The sequence below is a fragment of the Salmo salar genome, chromosome ssa13 (assembly GCF_905237065.1).
Source record: "Salmo salar chromosome ssa13, Ssal_v3.1, whole genome shotgun sequence".
In the NCBI taxonomy this organism is placed as follows: Eukaryota; Metazoa; Chordata; class Actinopteri; order Salmoniformes; family Salmonidae; genus Salmo; species Salmo salar.
The window spans coordinates 50151832-50176312 of record NC_059454.1 but is presented as its reverse complement, the minus strand read 5'-3'; the positions used below and the strand labels follow the sequence as shown (position 1 = coordinate 50176312).

Here is a 24481-nt window from a genome sequence, read left to right as displayed (position 1 = left end):
CTCATCCTCTCTCTATCCCCCCTCTCCCTCTATCTCCATCCCCCGATTTTTCTCTCTATAGACCCGTGTTAATCTGCAGTGACCTCTTCCCAAACGCCTCCTCTTCATGTCACATTAAAGGTCGCCCAGCTTCACTCGCAGAACCCCTTAGGGCCACACTCCTCCTTTCTTTTCCTTTCGCTCTGCTCGTTAGAGCTTTGTGGCAAAAAAACACTGAATACACCAACCAGAATTATTTCCTGTCCTCCCGTTCCTTGGCCGCCTTATCACTCAGAAGTCTGGCAATGGTAAACTATGGTTCTTTAGTCGATTCCCCTATTATGATTGCTGTGGTAAATTCGATAATTATGTCTGTATGGGAGTTTAATGTAAATTAAAATGTGTACTATGTAATTACTCACATCTATAGTTATAAACGCTATAGAACAGTAGTCCTACATGTACAAGTACGGAGAGAAAAAATGTATGAAATGTATGCATTCACTACTGTAAGTCGCTCTGGATAAGAGCGTCTGCTAAATGACTAAAATGTAAATGTAAATGTATCAGCCTTGTCTCAGCCGGGACATGTAGCCTATTCTTCAGCATGTCACTTTGGATCGTAAATGTTTTCCTGTGTTTCCTGTATGGTCGAATTCTAGCCTAGAGTCCAGCCTTAGTCGGTTGAGCACATTTAAGTGGGATAGAGCACTAGAAATGGCTTCCTCTCTCAAACACATTGCCAGGATCGTTAGTCACACTTGTCATGTTTCCCATTTCAATGGAATTACTGGCTAACAGTACTATCATATTTGTGCTAAAACTTCCTAAATACTACATTTTAGTACTACATACTACATTTATCAATTGTTTTCCCCACTAGACAACTAAATCCTTCTTGACACCCATATTAGATAACAATGTTTTACTTTCTTATGCTTTGTTACCATCTTGATTCAGTCTAAATGTGGTTGTTCATTTTCCTGTGGTATTGTGTTTCATAAATACCCTCGATATTAGTAAGTTTCATTATTCCTGTCAATACAACTAACCAATGAAAGCTGAATTTCTCAATTTGGCTGTTGTGTTCTGCTATGGAGCTTGAGCCTATGTGGGAACTTTCTATGTTCTTAGTATTGCCTCTGAATAATGCTAAATGCTGTTTAAAACAAATTATGTATTGTAGAATGAATTCATCTCATGTAATGATCACTCATTTTAATATAAATGTATGCCCCAGTTATAGCAGCAGCATTGATTTCTGTGTATGACTGATTGGGACTATTAGGGTGTTCACTGCACACAAAGGTTGCTGTTTAGAGTGGAGGAGAGCTTCAAACGCTACCTATTAACATCTTATCACATCCTTAGCATTAGCATGTTAGCACATGCTTAGTGTTAGCATATTTATCACATATTTTGTGTTAGCAGGCTCTTAGCATTAGCATGTTAGCATTAAAATGCCATTGGCAAATGGAGAGATGTTTCTAAGAGCTTCTTCTCCCCATTTGTTGTAGAACCGCGGTCGTTTGGCAGAGAAGCGCACCATCCCCCTGCCCCCCAACCGCGTGCCCAAGAGGGAGCTGGCCTCCGCCTTCAGCAGTGACGACAGTGAGGGCAGCGACCGCGCCAGCGGAGACCATGCCCACATCAAGCAGGAAGACGAGCTGCATTACAGTATCATGAGAAAGGGGTAGGGCCTTGGAGAACTTCTTTATCTGATTTATATTGGTCAAAACAAATAACTCATCACCTACAGTATCTATTCACCCTCATTCCCAACATGTCTTTGGTTGTTGGCTTTGTGTGGTGTAGAGGTGTACAAGCTCTGTGCTTACATTAAGTGTACATGTTATGTGTTAACGTGTAAGAAATTAATGTTTTCTTGCTTATCTTCTTTGTTCAGTCTACACTGCACTCTGTGAGTAATTGAAACACAGCTTGCCCCATACAGAAGAATATTCTTTATAATAGTATTAAAGTAGTATTAAGCGTATTCAACTATGCAAGGATCAAAATACTAATAATGTAAAGTGCAGGATAAAGCGAGTGCAATAAAATAACTAACATCGAGACCCCACGCTACGTTCTGATGGAGACGGTGTGGTCTTTTACACGACAACAGTTACCGGGTTACATGGATACAACAACTCGCAAGAGGAGCACTCCACTGTCGACAAAGTCAATGTCAGCTCATCTGTGGACCTTACGCGCACGCACGCGCACACACAAACACACAGACACACACAGACACACACAGACACACAGACTCACACAGACACACAGACACACAGACATACACAGACACACAGACACACAGACACACACAGACTGTGCCGTTGTGTGAGTTTATTTAGGTTCTCATTAGAATGGTAAATGAGGGCTTGGAGGAGGTAAAAAACAGGCTGAAACATGCTCTGACGTAGTAGCTGCCGCTGCTTATGAGAGCATGATAATTGATTCTGTTGTCAGAGGACCATGTACAGTATGTGAAAAATACTTTTGTCAAGCCATCTCTTCTAACACTTAGTTGGCTGAAAAGCTAGAAGACTGACTACCATTGCCATAAGATGTGTTTCAGGTTTGAGTAGCCTACCACAGCAAGCTTCAGATGCCTTAAACAGGCGTCATGAGTAGTTTCACCTTAGTGAAATCGCTGTGTGCCAGGGATTTTCTTCCTGGCTCCAAAGCTCTACATCCCTCTCATTTCAACTCATGCCTGGACCAGGTAGAAAGTGATGAGATAATCCAGTAAGAAATGTGGATACATGCATGCATTTGCACGTGTACACAAGCACATCCATAGACACACACACACACACATACAAACACACACACACACTCACACCCAAAGTCAGGGTCGTGGCGAGGTCATGCCATTAAAGTTTTTTCAATCACTTTGGTGCAATTTTCACAAGTATGTGGTACATTTTCACCAAATCATATATGGATGTGGCTGTAAATACTACATCATCATTCACCATCAGCCAGTGTGCTTAAATAGGACAAAGTGGAAAGATTCACTCTATGAGCTACCATTTGGAATTATAGTGTAGTGTACGCAGAACTGAAATACCTGGGTTGTATTTAGCAATAAGGCCTGAGGGGGTGGCCAATGTACCACGGCTAAGGGCTGTTCTTATGAACGAAGCAACGCGGAGTTGGCCATATACCACAAACCCCCAAGGTGCCTTATTGCTATTATAAACTGATTACCAACGTCATTTTAATAAATGTAAAAATAAATGTTTTGTCATACCCGTGGTATACGGTCTATTAAAACTGGGTGGTTCGAGCCCTGAACGCTGATTGGCGGACAGCCATGGTATAGCAGACCTTATACCACGGGTATGACAAAACATGTATTTTTAATGATCTAATTGTGTTGGTAACAAGTTTATAATAGCAATAAGGCAGTTCGGGGGTTTGTGATATATGGCCAATATACCACGGCTAAGGGCTGTGTCCAGGCACTCCGTGTCGCGTCGTGCATAAGAACTGCCTTTAGCCGTGGTATATTGGCCATATACCACACCCTCCTCGGGCCTTATTGCTTAAATATACCACAGCTTTCAGCCAATCAGCATTCATGGCTCGATTCACCCAGTTTACGAATAGTAATATATTCCACTCATTATCTGAATTTCATTGATACACTATGAGCTGATGAATTTCAAGCAGAGAGACAGGCGATACTGTATCAGTTGACTAGTCACGTAGACAGGAAAAAAATCTCCTAGATAGTAATTGTTGTAATCATAAGGCTTCACTGTACAGTTGTTTCCAAGTGCAGATTCAGTAGCGTCATGGTTGCATCATTACTACAGTGAAAACGGCTTGCTTCTAGACCAACCAGGTCAGAAGATCTGACCCATATTATCAGCGCAACATTTCCATCTTCCTATATCGGCACGCCAGGACGACATTTTATTCATAAACCATGTCGTGGGCTGTTCTAAAACTACTTGTGTGTTGATTTGTTTGCACTTTGTTCAGTCATGTTACCTCTTTGGCTTGCTACCTAACAACCTACCAGTATAGCCAAATATTTGGGGGCATCGAAAGAAAGGAAAAGAGATTCTTCAGGAGATCAATGATCATAGTAATGAGTGATTGACAGATATTTTGTACGTTCTCATCACGAACCTTACGTTTTCAGTGAAACTTTTTTGTTAATTTATAGCCTTGATTACAAGTGTTATCAGTTTATAGTTTTGTATTTATAGTTTTGAAAATATATCACTTACATCTGAAAAATTTGCCAAGGTGATTGAACAAAAATGTAAGATGAACCAAATGAGCTCAAATGAGGACGAGGCTCTGATGACATACTCCACTTTTGTGTGTTAGTAAAAAATGTTAATCTTAAAATTAAAATCTCCCAATATCCTGTTTCCAACATATCCATGTAAAATGGTTAACCTCTGTAGGGTAGGTGGCACCAAATCGTCCCACCTACGTAACAGCCAGTGTAATCCCGTGGCGCGTTATTCAAAAACCTCAAAAATGCAAAAACTTCAATTTTTCAAACATATGACTATTTTACACCATTTTAAAGACAAGACTCTTGTTAATCTAACCACACTGTCCGATTTCAAAAAGGCTTTACAACGAAAGCAAAACATTAGATTATGTCAGCAGAGTACCCAGCCAGAAATAATCAGACACCCATTTTTCAAGCTAGCATATAATGTCACATAAACCCAAACCACAGCTAAATGCAGCACTAACCTTTGATGATCTTCATCAGATGACAACCCTAGGACATTATGTTATACAATACATGCATGTTTTGTTCAATCAAGTTCATATTTATATAAAAAAACAGCTTTTTACATTAGCATGTGACTAGCATGTGACTAGCATTCCCACCGAACACTGCCGGTGAATTTACTAAATTACTCATGATAAACGTTCACAAAAAGCATAACAATTATTTTAAGAATTATAGATACAGACCTCCTCTATGCACTCGATATGTCCGATTTTAAAATAGCTTTTCGGTGAAAGCATATTTTGCAATATTCTCAGTAGATAGCCCGGCATCACAGGGCTAGCTATTTAGACACCCAGCAAGTTTAGCACTCACCAAAGTCAGATTTACTATAAGAAAAATGTTATTACCTTTGCTGTCTTCGTCAGAATGCACTCCCAGGACTTCTACTTCAATAACAAATGTTGGTTTGGTTCAAAATAATCCATAGTTATATCCAAACAGCGGCGTTTTGTTCGTGCGTTCAAGACACTATCCGAAAGGGTAAATAAGGGTGACGAGCATGGCGCAATTCGTGACAAAAAATTTCTAAATATTCCATTACCGTACTTCGAAGCATGTCAACCGCTGTTTAAAATACATTTTTAAGCCATTTTTCTCATAAAAAAGCGATAATATTCCGACCGGGAATCTGCGTTTAGGTAAACAGACGAAAGAAAATAAAGCATTCGGTCGACTCGGGCACGCGCCTAAGCCCATAGTACTCTGATCGGCCACTTGCCAAAAGCGATAATGTGTTTCAGCCAGAGGCTGCCTCGATATCGTTCAGCTTTTTCCCGGGCTCTGAGAGCCTATGGGAGCCGTAGGAAGTGTCACGTTAGAGCAAAGATCCTCAGTCTTCAATAAAAAGAGCCAAGATGAAACACAACTTGTCAGACAGGCCACTTCCTGCATGGAATCTTCTCAGGTTTTGGCCTGCCATTTGAGTTCTGTTATACTCACAGACACCATTCAAACAGGTTTAGAAACTTTAGGGTGTTTTCTATCCAAAGCCAATAATTATATGCATATTCTAGTTACTGGGCAGGAGTAGTAACCAGATTAAATCGGGTATGTTTTTTATCCGGCCGTGTCAATACTGCCCCCTAGCCCTAACAGGTTAAAATGCTATGATCTTATCTATATGAAAAATATTTAGTGTGTGTGTGTGTGTGTGTGTGTGTGTGTGTGTGTGTGTGTTGTGGTTGTGACATGGAGGACAGCACAACAACTGTAAAGTTGTAAATGGATCCACTAACCTCATTAAAGTACTTTCCGCACTGACACTTGCGGCGCTCATGTGTTAAGATGATAATGAATTTAAAGAACACTTATGACTAATATGTCAGGCTTTTACCCTTTAAAAGGCGGCGGACTCGCTGGAGCCACAGCTCCGTTCTGTCCCGGGCATCCATCTCAGCCCTACTTTACCCAAATGCAATGGGTCTGAGCGAAAGGGGTAATGGGATGTCCAATCAGGGAAATCTGATTTCTATTGACCACAAACCCAGTAAGTGAGTCTTAGAGGGGTCTTAACAAATTGGGTTTGGTCAATGGATGGTGAAAAAGATGGGATGCTGTATATATGTGTGTGTCTATTCTCTACCTCCTCGACACATCATCAAGATTCTTGCTAGCATTTGTGTCACATCACTTTGTTACTTCCTGCAACATATTTTCCATTGTGATAATTATACTGTGTCATTCTCATCGTGATGCAGAATAATACCCGATTCAATTAAAAAACATTGTTATGTTATGGTCCACTTCTACATCAATCAATCAATCAATCAAATGTATTTAGCTGATGTCACAAAGTGCTGTACAGAAAAACCCAGCCTAAAACCCCAAACAGCAAGCAATGCAGGTGTAGAAGCACGGTGGCTAGTAAAAACTCCGTAGAAAGGCCAGAACCTAGGAAGAAACCTAGAGAGGAACCAGATAATAATAATCACAGTGGTTGTCGAGGGTGCAACAGGTCAGCACCTCAGGAGTAAATGTCAGTTGGCTTTTCATAGCCGATCATTCAGAGTATCTCTACCGCTCCTGCTGTCTCTAGAGAGTTGAAAACAGCAGGTCTGGGACAGGTAGCACGTCCGGTGAACAGGTCATGGTTCCATAGCGGCAGGCAGAACAGTTGAAACTGGAGTAGCAGCACGGCCAGGTGGCCTGGGGACAGCAAGGAGTTATCAGGCCAGGTAGTCCTGAGGCATGGTCCTAGGGCTCAGGTCCTCCGAGAGAAAGAAAGACAGAAAGAGAGAAAGAAAGAGAGAAAAAAAGAGAGAAAGAAAGAAAGAAAGAAAGAAAGAAAGAAAGAGAAAAAAGGAGAGAGAGAGAGAATTAGAGAGAGCATACTTAAAATCACACAGGACACCAGATAAGACAGGAGAAATACTCCAGATATAACAGACTGACCCTAGCCCCCCAACACATAAACTACTGCAACATAAATACTGGAGGCTGAGACAGGAGGGTTCAGGAGACACTGTGGCTCCGTCCGACGATACCCTCTGACAGGGCCAAACAGGCAGGATATAACCCCACACACTTTGTCAAAGCACAGCCCCCACACCACTAGAGGGATATCTTCAACCACCAACTTACCATCCTGAGACAAGCCCGAGTATAGCCCACAAAGATCTCCGCCACGGCACAACCCGAGGGGGGGCACCAACCCGGACAGGATGATCACGTCAGTGACTCTACCCACTCAAATGACGCACCCCTCCAAGGGATAGCATGGAAGAGCACCAGTAAACCAGTGACTCAGCCCCTGTAAAAGGGTTAGTGACAGAGAATCCCAGTGGAGAGAGGTGAACCGGCCAGGCAGAGACAGCTTGAGCGTTTCATTGCTCCAGTGCCTTTCCATTCATCTTTACACTCCTGGGCCAGACTACACTCAATCATAGGACCTACTGAAGAGATGAGTCTTCAATAAAGACTTAAAGGTTGAGACCGAGTCTGCGTCTCTCACATGGATAGGCAGACCATTCCATAAAAATGGAGCTCTATAGGAGAAAGCCCTGCCTCCAGCTGTTTCTTTCGAAATTCTAGGGACAGTAAGGAGGCCTGCGCCTTGTGACCGTAGCATACATGTAGGTATGTACGGCAAGACCGAATCGGAAAGATAGGTGGGAGCAAGTAATACTTTGTAGGTTAGCAGTAAAACCTTGAAATCAGCCTTTGCCTTAACAGGAAGCCAGTGTAGAGACGCTAGCATTGGAGTAATATGATAAAAATGTTTGGTTCTAGTCAAGATTCTAGCAGCTGTGTTTAGCACTAACTGAAGTTTATTTAGTGCTTTATCCAGGTAGCCGGAGAGTAGAGCATTGCAGTAGTCTAACCTAGAAGTGACAAAAGCATGGATTCATTTTTCTGCATCATTTTTGGACAGAAGGTTTCTGATATTTGCAATGTTACATAGATGGAAAAAAGCTGTCCTTGAAACAGTCTTGATATGTTTGTCCTGAGTAACGCCGAGGTCTTTCACAGTTTTATTTGAGACGACTGTACAACCATCAAGATTAATTGTCAGATTCAACAGAAGATCTCTTTGTTTGTTGGGACCTAGAACAAGCATCTCTGTTTTGTCCGAGTTGAAAAGTAGAATATTTGCCGCCATCCACTTCCTTATGTTTGAAACACAGGCTTCGAGGGAGTTTAATTTTGGGGCTTCACCATGTTTCCATCTAAACCAGGCCAGAACTTGTCCGTGTAGACCAATTTGGATTTCAAATCTCTCCAAAAGAATGTGGGGGTCAATGGTATTGAAAGCAGCACTAAGGTCTAGGAGCACGAGAACAGATGCAGAGCCTCGTCTGACACCTTAAAAAGGATTTACCACCTTCACAAGTGCAGTCTCAGTGCTATGATGGGGTCTAAGACCAGACTGAAGCATTTCATATACATTGTTTGTCTTCAGGAAGGCAGTGAGTTGCTGCGCAACAGTTTTTTCAATTTTTTTGAGAGGAATGGGAAATTCGATATAGGCTGATAGTTTTTTTTATATTTTCTGGGTCAAGGTTTGGCTTTTTCAAGAGAGGCTTTATTACTGCCACTTTTAGTGAGTTTGGTACACATCCGGTGGATAGAGAGCCGTTTATTATGTTCAACACAGGAGGGCCAAGCACAGGGAGCAGCTCTTTCAGTAGTTTAGTTGGAATAGGGTCCAGTATGCAGCTTGAAGGTTTAGAGGCCATGATTATTTTCATCAATGTGTCAAGAGATATAGTATTAAACAACTCGAGTGTCTCCCTTGATCCTAGGTCCTGGCAGAGTTGTGCAGTCTCAGGACAACTGAGCTTTTGAGGAATACACAGATTTAAAGAGGAGTCCGTAATTTGCTTTCTAATGATCATGATCTTTTCCTCAAAGAAGTTCATGAATTTATCACTGCTGAAGTGAAAGCCATCCTCTCTTGGGGAATGCTGCTTTTTAGTGAGCTTTGCGACAGTATCAAAAATAAATGTAGGATTGTTCTTATTTTCCTCAATTAAGTTGGAAAAATAGGATGATCGAGCAGCAGTGAGGGCTCTTCAATACTGCACTGTACTGTCTTTCCAAGCTAGTCGGAAGACTTCCAGTTTGGTGTAGCGCCATTTCCGTTCCAATTTTCTGGTTGCTTGCTTCAGAGCTCAGGTATTTTCTGTATACCAGGGAACTAGTTTCTTATGACAAATATTTTTTGTTTTTATGGGTGCGACTTCATCTAGGGTATTCTGCAAGGTTAAATAGAGTTCCTCAGTTAGGTGGTTAACTGAATTTTGTACTCTGACGTCCTTGGGTAGGCGGAGGGAGTCTGGAAGGGCATCTAGAAATCTTTGGGTTGTCTGAGAATTTATAGCGCGACTTTTGACGATCCTTGGTTGGGGTCTGAGCAGATTATTTGTTGCGATTGCAAACGTAATAAAATGGTGGTCCGATAGTCCAGGATTATGAGGAAAAACATTAAGATCCACAACATTTATTCCACGGGACAGAACTAGGTCCAGAGTATGACTGTGGCAGTGAGTAGGTCCGGAGACATGTTGGACAAAACCCAGTCGATGATGGCTCCGAAAGCCTTATGGAGTGGGTCTGTGGACTTTTCCATGTGAATATTAAAGTCACCAAAAATTTGAATATTATCTGCCATGACTACAAGGTCCGATAGGAATTCAGGGAACTCAGTGAGGAACGCTGTATATGGCCCAGGAGGCCTGTAAGCAGTAGCTATAAAAAGTGATTGAGTAGGCTGCATAGATTTCATGACTAGAAGCTCAAAAGACGAAAATGTCGTAATGTTTTTGTAAATAGAAATTTGCTATCGTAAATGTTATCAACACCTCTGCCTTTGCGGGATGCGCAGGGGATATGGTCACTAGTGTAACCAGAAGGTGAGGCCTTAATTAACACAGTAAATTCATCAGAGTTAAGTCATGTTTCAGTCAGGCCAATCACATCTTAGATTATAATCAGTGATTAGTTCATTGACTGTAACTGCCTTAGAAGTGAGGGATCTAACATTAAGTAGCCCTATTTTGAGATGTGAGGTATCACAATCTCTTTCAATAATGGCAGGAATGGAGGAGGTCTTTATTCCAGTGAGATTGCTAAGGCGAAGATCGCCACGTTTAGTTTTGCCCAACCTAGGTCGAGGCACAGACACGGTCTCAATGGGGATAGCTGAGCTGACTACACTGACTGTGCTAGAGGCAGACTCCACTAAACTGGCACGCTTCAATTTACATCAATTTAGGTTTTCACCACCAGTTGACTGTTTTTGTGAGCTCAACTCCATTACCCAAAGTTAATTCTTGAAGGTTGAAAGAATACAAGACTGTAATACCCTCGACCTAGACCATTTAACGTTCATTCATATTTTCCCTTCAAAACAACTAAATTATTTTGAACGATCAGATATTGTTGTAGCACTTTTGAAATTACCGCATGGACGTGCTGTAACACAGAGTAATAGACTCTTGGATCAGCCTCAGGTACTGTGGCTACATAGTAGCATGAATTCGTAGTTGTCAGAAAGGTCCTCGGAGGTGTTGTCATCCTTAAAGAGGACTTGTCAAGTTCATTAGAGGGCTCTATATCTTTTAACCAGATTAATGTTAATGGCCATCGGCTTTACGGGTGATTAGTTCAGTAGGCCGCCAGAACAGTGAGGAGAGATGTGTATCATTCCTGCTGATTAAGCAAAGAGTGCCCGGGCTGAAGAGGAACATGGTGAAGGCTTGATAGAACCGGGACAAAGACCTGGTAGAACCAACAAAATGATGAATGGTCTGTTGTCACAAAGACGGCACATTTGGAACAGGAGTTAAAGCTCTTTGATGTGTGGGGTAGTCCCTCTCCCTTTACACAAACTGAATAGACACAACCAGGGAATAAGGAGGAGACTAGATCCTGATCTGAAAATAAATAAAATAGTAACTTCCAATACTGCAAAATAAAGGTATCTTATGATAAGAGTCAGATATCCAATCGTTTTCTTTTAGCCTGGAGTGGTTTGCAAGTCTATTGAGACAATAGGTAAGTGACGTACAGAATCCAGATAGCACTTTATAATAACTCCATGTAATAAAGCATATCTAATGGATAAGTAAATCGTTTATTAATCATTTATTGATCATTACTCCATTCATAAGATGTTTAATTTACACTATATATATATACAAAAGTATGTGGACACCCTTTCAAATTAGTGGATTAGGCTATTTCAGCCACACCCGTTTCCTGACAGGTTTATAAAATCGAGAACATAGCCATGCAATCTCCATATACAAACATTGGCAGTAGAATGGCCTTACTTAAGAGCTCAGTGACTTTCAACGTGGCACCGTGATAGGATGCCACCTTTCCAACAAGTCAGTTTGTCAAATTTCTGCACTGCTAGACCTACCCAGGTCAACTGTAAGTACTGTTATTGAAAAGTGTAAACGTCTAGGAGCAACAACGGCTCAGCCACAAAGTGGTAGGCCACACTAGCTCACAGAGTGCTGAATGCTTAAGCACATAGCGCTTAAAAATCGTATCACACTACCGAGCGCGTAACGCACATAGCACGTAACACTCACTACCGAGTTCCAAACTGCCTCTGGAGGCAACGTCAGCACAATAACTGTTTGTCGGGAACTTCATGAAATGGGTTTCCATGGCCGAGCAGCCGCACATAAGCCTAAGATCACCATGCGCAATGCCAAGCGTCGGCTTTACACCACGTAAAGCTCGCCGCCATTGGAAACGGTGGAAACGCTTTCTCTGAGTGAGGAATCACGCGTCACCAACTGGCAGGCCGACGGACGAACCTGAGTATGGCAGATGCCAGGAGAATGCTACCTGCCCGAATGCATAGTGCCAACTGTAAAGTTTGGTGGAGGAGGAATAATGGTCTGGGCCTGTTTTCATGGTTTGGGCTAGGCCCCTTAGTTCCAGTGAAAGGAAATCTTAATGCTACAGCAAACAATGACATTCTAGACGATTCTGTGCTTCCAACTTTGTGGCAACAGTTTGGGAAATTATTTGTTGAGATCGGTGTGGAAGAGCTTGACTGGCCTGCACAGAGCCCTGACCTCAACCCCATCAAACACCTTTGTGATGAATTGGAACACCGACTGCGAGCCGGGCCTAATCACCCAACATCAGTGCTTGACCTCACTAATGCTCTTGTGGCTGAATGGAAGCAAGTCCCCGCAGCAATGTTCCAACATCTAGTGGAAAGCCTTCCCAGAAGAGTGGAGGCTTTTATAGCAGCAAAAGGGGGACCAACTCCAAACTAATATCCATGATTTTGGAATAAGATGTTCGACAAGCAGGTGCCCATATACTTTTGGTCGTGTAGTGTCAGTCCTTATAAACCATTTACTAATAATTAGTTAAGTCTTTTTGTTTGGCCTCATGTAAAGTGTGGGTTATTTATACATTATAAATAATGTATAAATATTTGGAGTGACCAGTGTAACTTCTCACAACTTCTCACAACGATGGACACGTCTCAAAATATCAATGGTAAAATAATTAGCACCAAACACAGGATGTTAAACGTTCAATGCAGTTGTTTTTATCACAATATCAAATCTTTTCTGGGTAAAAATCATCTTACTGTGATTGTTTTCAATTGAAACGGTCAAAAAGAAACAAAAATTGTTTCTTAGCAAAGAGCAATTTCTCAAGCAAGAATTTTGAAAGGACTGTCTGGGAGTGGTCTGAGTGATGAGGGAAACACTGAAAACTAGCTGTTATTGGCAGAGAGGTTTGGAACTATCTGTCTTATTGGTCTATTAACTCATTTAAAAAACTCCATACAACCAAAACAGGCATACATTTCAGGCTGTCTTTATAAACAGCTCTTAAACTACAATGGCATTATCATAACGTTCACAATTTCAAAGTATTGTTCCAACCTCATAGTGTAGAAATATATGAAACACAGGACAATCACGTGTTTGACTGTTCAGGGCCTTTAAAGGAAATATATCCAACATTATCAAACATTTTATCACAAAACTGTTGTGAAACAACTGTTGCAAGGACTTAACGAAGACTTGTAATGTGTTGCTAATCATAAAACGGAACGGATAGTGTTTCTTTCTTTATTCCTTCATTACTACTGATATGTGATTGAGGTACAAGTATGATTTACAAGTAGAAATGTTACATGTACTACATAACCTTTAAATGTTTCCAGTGCTTTAGTCTTTCAACCGCAGACATTTTTTACACATGGCTTTGTTTGGTGACACATTTACTGGGCCTTTAAAGGTAGTAACTCTTCAAACGTATGTGATAGGTCAGTGAAATAATATATTCAGAAATGTGTCTATGGACTGCTCTTAATCTCTCGTGGACAAATTCTGCGCGTAAACTGAAGCATCTGTTTCAACGGGATGGAATGCATAGGGTAAGGAGCCGCGGTAGTTCCGGGGTTTGGGTTTTGATTGATTATTTGGACGTACAGTGGTACCTCCTTTAAAAGTTGTGAGCTTACGCCGTGGGACTTTCAGGTAATTTGTGGTTTAGTACGGTACCCTGCGTCAGCCCTTCATTGCTCCAGACCAGCGCAAGGGGGAGTTAGAGCACTGATTATGCTTTTGGGGCCTACTGTGTTTCTAATTGACAAAGAATGGGCGACATAAACCTAAATAGAAACTGATAATTGATAACTTCAGTATTACTTACTAAAACTGTTGTTACACTAAGGTTTTTATTATTTTATTTTGTTAGGATTATTTTGCTCTTACTGTAGTACTGTAGGCCACTCCCGACCAGTCATTTTGTACTGTGCCTGAATGGGGCAATGGTCTAAGATGCTGCATACATGTAGCTGTGCAAGCTGTGTTGCTACAGATGCCGGTTCAATACCCGTGCTGACCTTGGCTGGGAAAACCATGAGTTGATTGTAGGTTATGATTATTATTAATATTAATTTAGAATTATATGAAAGCCCGTTGGATATTCTCACAGATATATTATTAACCCTGGTATTAGCAGGACAATATATATTGGTCATGGCTCCCGAGTTGCGCACAATGGGACTGCCTTGCAGTTCTCCGGCCTGTATCCACTGAAAGCGCGCGAGGTTCAAGGCATGAGGGCAGAGGGCACGGGATGGGCCGCAGAGCCGCGCACAGAAGACTGACCTAGGCCATGTAACGGGAGGAGGAGGAAGGGGGAGGGTGTGGACACCCACCCCGCCACACTGGCAACACTTTAAGGGGCATTGCACTAATAATGGCGCTGACTAGGGAAACGTTCCCGCTGTTCTGTTCTCAGTGCCAGTCTGCACGTTCAAACTAAAACAATGTAACTAATAATGGCATATTTATGCTTTCATTAATAAAATAATGATAAAAATATACTTTCAAAAGGCCGATGTTTATTTAGTTATGGATCCATAACGAATTACTATGACAATAAATATCACTGAATTACAGAAATATCCTCCAATCCTCCAATTCTCTATATGTAATTATTGGCGGAGAGTCACGTCATATTTTTCGATATACTGTAGGCCTACCGTAGGCAACATGAGTCTCACTATTGTTGAGTAATGTGCTGTTAAAAGTGGGGTAGGTCTAATTTATTTAAATAGCATATTGAAGTTAGAATCAATAGGATTTGAAGCAATAGCCTACAACTATTTTAGCACCGTTTCGCGCTGCTCTGAGACAAGCATGGGGACTGGTCTTGATAAATCAATGAGATTTTTATTTTCACCTAATCTCCATTTGGGTATTAGTTAGACTAGAATTAGAGTGTAGAAATGTTATGCTGTTAGCGTAACCTTTATTTAACTAGGCAAGTCAGTTAAGAACAAATTCTTATTTACAAGGATAGTCTACTCTTTCCTCCCTGTTGGGGAATTGAACCCCAGTCTCCCACATGCCCGCAGGACACTGGATTATTTAGCTAAAAAGCCCAGTACTGTACTCCCGACCTTCACGTTGTACAGCTCCATATTTTCCATTCCATCCTAACGGAAACCCAGAGGGTTTTTCATTTTCCTTGGAATATAAACACCATAATATTCATCAAATTAATTAAGCAAGTACCAGTCAAAGTTTGGACACACCTACTCATTCCAGGGTTTTTCTTTATTTTTACTATTTTCTACATTGTAGAATAATAGTGAAGACATCAAAACTATGAAATAACTCATATGGAATCAGTTAACCTCTACGTAACAGCCACTGCCAGCCTGTGGCGCGATTTTCAAAACCTTAAAAATCCTATTACTTCAATTTCTCAAACATATGACTATTTTACAGCCATTTAAAGACACGACTCTCGTTAATCTAACCACACTGTCCGATTTCAAAAAGGCTTTACAACGAAAGCAAAACATTAGATTATGTCAGCAGAGTACCAAGCCAGAAATAATCAGACACCCATTTTTCAAGCCAGCATATAATGTCACCAAAACCCAGAAGACAGCTAAATGCAGCACTCACCTTTGATGATCTTCATCAGATGACAACCCTAGGACATTATGTTATACAATACATGCATGTTTTGTTCAATCAAGTTCATATTTATATCAAAAACCAGCTTTTTACATTAGCATGTGACGTTCAGAACTAGCATACCCCCGCAAACTTCCGGGGAATTCGCTAACATTTTACTAAATTACTCACGATAAACGTTCACAAAAAGCATAACAATTATTTTAAGAATTATAGATACAGACCTCCTCTATGCACTCGATATGTCCGATTTTAAAATAGCTTTTTGGTGAAAGCACATTTTGCAATATTCTAAGTACATAGCCCAGGCATCACGGGCTCGCTATTTAGACACCCGGCAAGTTTAGCACTCACCATAATCATATTTACTATTATAAAAGTTTCATTACCTTTTGTTGTCTTCGTCAGAATGCACACCCAGGACTGCTACTTCAATAACAAATGTTGGTTTGGTCCAAAATAATCCATCGTTATATCCGAATAGCGGCGTTTTGTTCGTATGCGTTCCAGACACTATCCGAAATAGTAAAGAAGTGTCGCGCGCATGGCGCAATTCGTGACAATAAAATTCTAAATATTCCATTACCGTACTTCGAAGCATGTCAACCGCTGTTTAAAATCAATTTTTACGACATTTTTCTCGTAGAAAAGCGATAATATTCCGACAGGGAATCTCCTTTTCGGCAAACAGAGGAAAAAATCCCAAAGGCGGGGGCGGTCGGGGTCACGAGCATAAGCCCAGTGTCCCTTGATCGGCCACTTGAGAAAGGCGATAATGTGTTTCAGCCTGGGGCTGGAATGACGACATTCTGTTTTTTCCCGGGCTCTGAGCGCCTATGGACGACGTGGGAAGTGTCACGTTAGAGCAGAGATCCTTAGTAAATGATAGAGATGGAAAAGAAGTTCAAGAAATGGTCAGACAGGCCACTTCCTGTAAAGGAATCTCTCAGGTTTTGACCTGCCATTTGAGTTCTGTTATACTCACAGACACCATTCAAACAGTTTTAGAAAATGTAGGGTGTTTTCTATCCATATGTAATAAGTATATGCATATTCTAGTTACTGGGTAGGAGTGGTAACCAGATTAAATCGGGTATGTTTTTTATCCAGCCGTGTCAATACTGCCCCCTAGCCCTAACAGGTTAAGAACAATTTCTTATTTACAAGGACAGCCTACTCCTTCCTCCCCGTCAGAGATTTGAACCCCGGTCTCCCACGTGCCTGTATTCTCTAGTTCAGCCATTATTGAAGGCTATCAAATGCTTCTCAAAGATGCCCTCTGGTGGTCAAACTAGCACTAACCAGCATTAATGGTACCAGTGTTTCATACTTAGATATCGTGCCATAGAATTCTGCGGCAACATGCAAGCTGCGCCGCAGTATGCTGCAACTTTTAAAGGAGGAACCACTGTATCAGGATTGGACAATGGCAGTGCTCAAACTTTGACTGATTCACACGTGTGGTGAAATTAGCTTTGTCTGAGAGTTTTCTTTTGCGAGGGTGAAGACTTCGCAAACCGGAACTCCAAATTTCTAACACTTATGGAGCCAAAATTTGATCACACAGCTGACCAAATTATACAAGATTTTAGTTCTGGGTTAATCAAGATTAGAACGCTACAAGGACTGACTGCAATCCACACTTTGGTTTTGGTAGAAAAGCCACTGCCAAGAGATGCTTGGCATTTTCGGACTAAAATCATTATTTAACTCAGCATAGAGCGTGTCTAAAGTTAATTTTAGTCATTTAGCAGATGCTCTTATCCAGAGTTATTTACAGTGGTGAGTGTATACATTTTCATACTGGTCCCCCATGGAAATCAAACCCACAATCCTGGCGTTGCAAGAGCCATGCTCTATCGACAGAGCTACACGGGACACCATCACTCCCTTACACATCACACTATTACAACAGTGTGACTGTTATGGAATAAATATATTTTCAAAAAACCCTCTGTGTTGTGTGCCTATTGTTTAACCATTGATATGTTCTAGAGGCCATTTGAGACCTTGAAGGGCTACTTTGGGATTTTGGCAATGAAGCCCTTTATCTACAGATGAACTCATGGATACCATTTTTATGTTTCTTTGTCCATACTGGAAGGAAGTTAGAGGTAGTTTCGCGAGCCAATGCTAACATGCTAGCAGATACCATAGATCTCCAGTCATTATGCTAACGCTAGTTAGCAATTGCACTAGCGCTAGTTAGCAACTTCCTTCAAACTGCACGCAGAAACATAACAATTATAATCACGAGTTCATCTGACTTTGGGGAAGTAGATAAAGGGCCTCATTGCCAAAATCCTGAAGTATCCCTTTAAGAAGCATCAGGTACTGCTGGAATGTCTGGAATGCTGGAATGTCTACCAATGGCATGTCCATCTTGGTAAACGGTTTATAAGGACCTACTTTAAACATCTTATGAATGATCTTATGAATCATTATTAAATACTTTGAAAGTTGTTTATAAATGTGTGAATAACTAGGTTACTAACATTTACAAATGTGTGAGTAATGATTAATAAATTATCAGTAAACTATTTACTAATCCATTATAAATGTTTTATTATCTGGCGGTATTATAAAGTGCTACCGGAATCCATCATACTGGCTAAATATTTGACGATGGTAGCTTAGGTTTAGTGTCTTATACTCAAGGGCAAAACAAAGCCTACCTGAGTGTTGTTTGAGTTTGACGTCGTGTAGATAACAAGGCTTTGATTCCAAAGTGCTGACAGAGAGTCTGGGTAATTACCGAGCAACCACCACGGATTATATAAGTTCCACCTGCAGACGTTGGGCTTTTAAGGAGCACCCTGTGGAAAAACGCCACACAACACATACGTTTATAGCCCTAGAAAACTCACTAAGTCAAGCATTTATGTCATATGTTTCTATTTCATATACACAACCATAAAATTCTTCCTTTTCAAAAGCAAAATGTTTCCCATATTTCTTATCGAAGGGAAAATAGCATTATTATTTGTGTAGTATAACAGTCTAAGTAGATTACATGTCTGAAATGGGAGGAGGGAGGTTGTCACAAGGGTGCTGGTAGTAGGCCCTTCCGTAGATGGACAAAGAGAGAGAGATGTGCTGTGCAAAGCAGCCATACCTATTTCCACTGGGCATAGCCTTCCGTGAACCGCTGGACGCTAACATAGCAACCACAACATTGCTATGTGACTCTGTGCATCTCAAAGTAGTCCCTGCAAGGTGTCCAGCCCCTCTCTAGGAAGCAGAGATGCTAGAGGCTGAACCCAGTGGAGGCCAACTCGCACAATTTCTACTAGAATCACGATACCTCACTCTATCAATGCTGGTATGTACTGGAGTAGAATTCATGATCAGTGTAAATTAGCATTTTGTCTTATGTCAGTTTTTAGTACTGTAGAAATAGATAATGCAAGTTGTGTATTTATTTATATTGATGCAATAGTAATGTTCGCTGAGGGAAAAACCTCAGCTCAGCAGAGGCAAAGTTTGTTCGAGGTTTTATGCTAAGGAGGTACCGTTCCTTAAAAGCAGTAAGTCTGAAAGATGTTTGTTTACAGTTGTGTAGTGGAGGAATGGGTAGGAGCTCTATACTAATTCATAGCATTGTCTTAAAATTGTCCAGACAGTTTTCTTGAGTTTCGTTTTTTAGTCCAAGAATGAAGGTTGGCCTTTGTCTCAGTCGTTCTCTCCTTATAGACGGCAATCTTTCGATTTATACAATGGATATAAGTTAATATTATAATAGTACTATATTTTTTATATTTACATTTTATCGTGTGTGATAAACCTACGTTAATAAAACAACAAGGTTAACCTTTCTCTTACTTCTGGTTTTGGTGAGATTGTGTCTTAACTTAGAGCCAGCAAGGAGACATCATGGCGACAGAGGAATTCTTGGAAAGGGCTTTCTCCTAAAGTTCTAATTAGTGAATATGGAGCTTTTCGAGCTTTCTGGAAAAAAGGCTGAAGACCTATTTGCTACTTTCACACGCTTCTCCATGGCAACAGGTTAGGAGGTACTTGTAGCAAGAATCCAGTTTTCCACATACATGGAAGTGTAGAATTTGTCTTCTTTCTGCGCAAAAGATGACTTTTGCAAGGAGGGTCTAGTAAAGATGCTCACGAGTCACTGTCTCTCCATGAAAACATTTGGAGTGTTGCATTTTAAACAGGGTACTGTTCCAAAGTGCTGTTTGATTATGTACTATAGGAAACCTACCTGCATACCTTTTTTAGAGTTGAAGTCCTAAAGAATCTCTTTTGAATCTCGGTCCCTGGTTTGAAGAATTGCTTAATTTAATCCCAAATTATTATTGGTAATTTACTTTCTAAAACTCAATATCACCTCTGCAGAGAGCGGCAACGCAATTAGACAATAGATAATACGCAATGAGACTATTAGATAATAGATGATAATAGATACAATATCTGAGATCAGATACTGAGATCTGACATTTGACATTTGGGAGAATATTTGGATCGATCAATTACTAAACATACTCACATCTCCAATAACATTGAGATTGGATTCTGACACCATTTTCTGGCTCAGTGTAGTAGCTTAGTTAGAGAGAACCGTACCAAGTCTCCATGTGGCAGACTTATCTTTTATTTACTTTTACTTTTCTTTCTCTCTGCAGCCATATCGGCCCCACATCAGCTTTTGTAAGGAAGGAACAACAGGGAAAGCCCAAGAGATATCCAGGGCTGTTCTTATTTATTTATGTATCTATTTCTGTATTTATTTATGACTCCCTCTGCTTGTTCGGGCCCCAGTTGCAGGCTGTCTTTCCATCCAAATGTGAGTGGCATACGAACACAAGTGTTTGTCTGAAAACAAAACAAAACATGAAGTATGTCGAAATCCATATCTTTGCATTAAGCCTTTGTTTTTTGACAATGATTTTTTTCTCACCAAAAGACCTTACATACGTACATTTTGGTCTAGAGAATGAAGATATCACTCAGCAATGGTAATTAAAGCGTTGTCCTTTTTTAACTCTCCCTGTGTATTCGCAGTCTATAGTATAGGATGTGGATCACCTGCAGTTGCAGGTTGTAGCTAGCTGTGTGGTCTGTTTTTTGTTTTGAGGTCGGAGGAGGAGGGAGGGCACTGCAGTCGCGCTATAGCTGCAGGCAGCAGGTGTTCCAAGCAGGCCGTCGTCTCTCTGGGTGTGTCCTAAATGGCACGCTATTCCCTATATAATGTACTACTTTTGACCAGATGGGCATTGGTCAAAAGCGTTGCACTATATAGGGAATAGGGTGCTCTTTGGGATGCAAACTCCCTCTACACCTGCATGACACCTCCATGGCCCCACCATGGCAGCTGCCTATATCCCCTTGTCCCCTCTGTCCCCCTGTCTGTCAGTGCAGTCTCAGTCGTGGTGTCAGACATGGCATCGGGGTGCCCAGGCTGCCAACCCGTGCAAGCCAGTGTCAGCTCACACTATGAGCTCCAGCTTTGTCCAGCACACCTCTTTGCCAATGTCACAGCAGGGCACTGTGGGGTTGCCCTCTGCTATTCTGTTCCCATGCCAGGAGAAGATGCTTTTCATGGCATTTGGAGAGTCTCATTTGTTTCTCCTTTGGTAATGTCAGAACAGCAGCTGCTAACTCCCATTGGTTGAAGTTCCAGCAACTTTGCCAGTGAACCTTTTCTGTGGGAGCTATTTTCTGTTTGGGTCCCACTGTAGTTTCATGAAAGTTTTATAGTCACTTGTGAGTTATTATGGACACTAATAGACAGTGTCACAACACATTATACAGTGTCTTCAGAAAGTATGCAGTATTCGTACCCCTTGACTTACTACATATTTTGTTGCGCTACAGGCTGAATTCAAAATTGAGTACATATTTTTGGGGGTTCTCACCCATCTACACACAATGCCCCATAATGACAAAAATGTTGCACATTTAATGAACATGAAATACAGAAATATCTTATTTACCTACATTTTCACACCCATGAATCAGTACTTTGTAGGAGCACCTTTGGGAGCAATTACAGGTGTGAATCTTTTTGGGTAAGTCTCTAAGAGCACACCTGGATTGTGCAACATTTGCCCATTATTCCTTTCAAAATTCTTCAAGCTCTGTCAAATTGGTTGTTGATCATTGCCAGACAACCATTTTCAGGTCTTGCCATAGATTTTCAAGCAGATTTAAGTCAAAACTGGAACATTCACGCTCTTCTTGGTAAGCAACTCCGGTGTAGATTTGGCCATGTGGTTTAGGTTATTGTCCTGCTGAAAGGTCAGTTAATCTCCCAGTGTGTGGTGGAAGCAGACTGAATCAATCAAATGTATATATAAAGCCCTTTTTACATCAGCTGAACCAGGTTTTCCTCTAGGATTTTGCCGTTCCATTTCTTTTTTATCCTGAAAAACTCCCCATTCCTTAACGATTACAAGCATACCCATAACATGATGCAGCCACAACTATGCTTGAAAATATGGAGAGTGGTACTCAGTAATGTATCGTATTTGCCCCAAACATAACACTTTGATTTCAGGACAAAAAGTTAATTGCAAACAGAATGCATATTTTGGAATAGTTTATTTTTTACTGGCCTCCTTTTTACTCTGTCAATTAGGTTAGTACTGTACAATGTTGTTGATCCATCCTCCGTTTTCTCCTATCACAGCCAATAAACGCTGTAACTGTTTTAAAGTCACCATTGGCCTCATGGTGAACCTTCCGCTCTGGCAACTGAGTTAGGAAGGACGCCTGTATCTTTGTAGTGACTGGGTGTATTGATACACCATCCAAAGTGCAATTAATAACTTCACCATGCTCCAAGGTATATTCAATGTCTGTTTGTTTTTTTTCCCATCTACCAATAGGTGCCCTTTGCGAGACTTTGTAAAACCTCCCTGGTCTTTTTGGTTTAATCTGGTTTTGAAATTCATTGCTCGACTGATAATACAGATAATTGTGTTGGGTACAGAGATGGGCCAATCATTCAAAAATCGTCTTAAACAGTTATTGCACACAGAGTCCATGCAGCTTATTGTGTGACTTGTTATTAAGCACATTTTTACTCCTGAACTCACTTACGCTTGCCATAACAAAGGGGTTGAATACTTATTGACTCAAGACATTTCAGCTTTTCATTTTTTATTAATTTAATAAAAAAACATAATTCCACTTTTACATTATGGGGTATTGTGTGTAGGCCAGTGACAAAAACACAACAAAATGTGGAAAAAGTCAAGGGGTGTGAATATTTTCGGAAGGCTCTATGTGTATTATAAGGCTTTGTAAAGGATGTTATTGCATTATATGTATGTACTTCATAAAAAGTGATACCAGGAATGTCTCTCTGGTCTAATGGTCATCTATACCAGCCCAGCCCACGCATGTTTTTCCCCCTCTATACACCGAACAAAAGACTGAGTTTGGTAATCACTGTCTGAGAGTCAATGGAACTCTGAAAAAATGTGACTGGACCCAATAGTTTCCTTTCAATGTGATAATAAGATACAGTGTAATTTTGTTATTTTACTCTTTTCTCCTTAACTGATTCAGAAATAGCCTCCAAATTGTCAGTTGTCTGAACACTTTACTGATTTACTATGGATCTTTTTAGAAATATATTCACAAATCATCTATCAGCAATGTTCTCCTCTAAAAGTTTTAGATTTTCTATGTTATGAGTGAGTAGAATTCGGAGCTCATTGGATTGAATGGATCATGGTTGTGATTCTCAAACAATGAAAAGAACATCTTTCTTTTCCATTGTAATCCGTGTCAAAGTTACCCTGCATTAGAACCTGGCTAATAAAGTAGTAGCATCTGGGTCATGGCATCTCGATCAGTCTGTCAGTTAGTCTGTCCTGTGGACTGGACCAACTGGGGATGATGAGGGGGGGGTATTGATCAGTTTAGGGTCTTCGGTGTGCGGCCTGGGCCATCAAACAGAATCTCATGTTCTTCTTAGCTGTCACCACCACATCCAATCACTACCCCGCTTCCCTTACCCTATGCCCCCTCCCCCCCCCACCTACCCAACTCATGAGGGAGAGCTGAGTAAGGCGGCTAGGACTTAACCCCCCCCCCCCCCCCCCACACACACACACATCCCACAGCCCCTGTAGCCCAAGCACAGATTATGACCTTGGCCTGGCCACCCGTGCAGGGGGGAGGGGCCGTCCCTCTTTACCCAACCACACAGGGACTGCGCAGGAAAAGTGTGCTAATTACCAGCGCTAATGATGTCCTTGTTCGTCACAGCTTAGCACCGCTACATTGCCATGCGATAATAACCCCGTAGCCTCGGTGAGAAGTTCAGAGTAGCATTATGACGATTACTGTCAATGATAGGGAGCAGGTAGGGTCAGGGGGTTTAGTTGCTAGCGGATCTCAATTTTGTGGATCTGTGATTTTTTGCATGAGGTCATCTAAATTAGCCAGTATGACTATGAACCTTAACAAAGTAGACCTGAATTGAGTGTAGCAAAAACATCATAGAAATTTGATTTTCAACTTCTTTACAGGTTTATTTTGATTGAGGTCTAAGGGCTCGGTTGGAGTAGTGTCACCGAAAGTGTGACGTTATGCTACAACTAAAGCGTCATTTGTCGCTTAGCAACTAGGCAGGACTTATTTTGTCTGCGTTCTGTTCTGTTTTAAGTTTGACTCATTGATTCCCGTTGACTGACAAGAAACTGGTATTCCAACGTGGTCAGAATCAGACAAAATAAATTACCCCGCATCTGTTCCGTACAATTTGGAAAACAGCTCAGAGCACGGCAGCCTGGCATTATGGAGCTAGAGGCTATAATCATTGTGCTGTAAAAAT

The 24481-nt window shown here is 41.1% G+C and overlaps 1 protein-coding gene across 5 annotated transcripts in view; it reads left to right on the top strand.

The window, feature by feature from the left end:
* The window catches only part of LOC106567375 (sterile alpha motif domain-containing protein 11), a 106991-nt gene that overhangs the window by 20616 nt on the left and 61894 nt on the right, over window positions 1–24481 (top strand). For 4 of the 5 annotated variants that reach the window (XM_014136541.2, XM_014136542.2, XM_014136540.2 and 1 more), the window contains exon 3: window positions 1497–1672. In XM_014136541.2, the coding sequence (XP_013992016.1) occupies window positions 1497–1672 (176 nt within the window). Of the gene's footprint in view, window positions 1–1496; window positions 1673–18719; window positions 19004–24481 lie in introns of those variants that run through there. The other variant, XM_014136543.2, reaches the window with a different exon arrangement.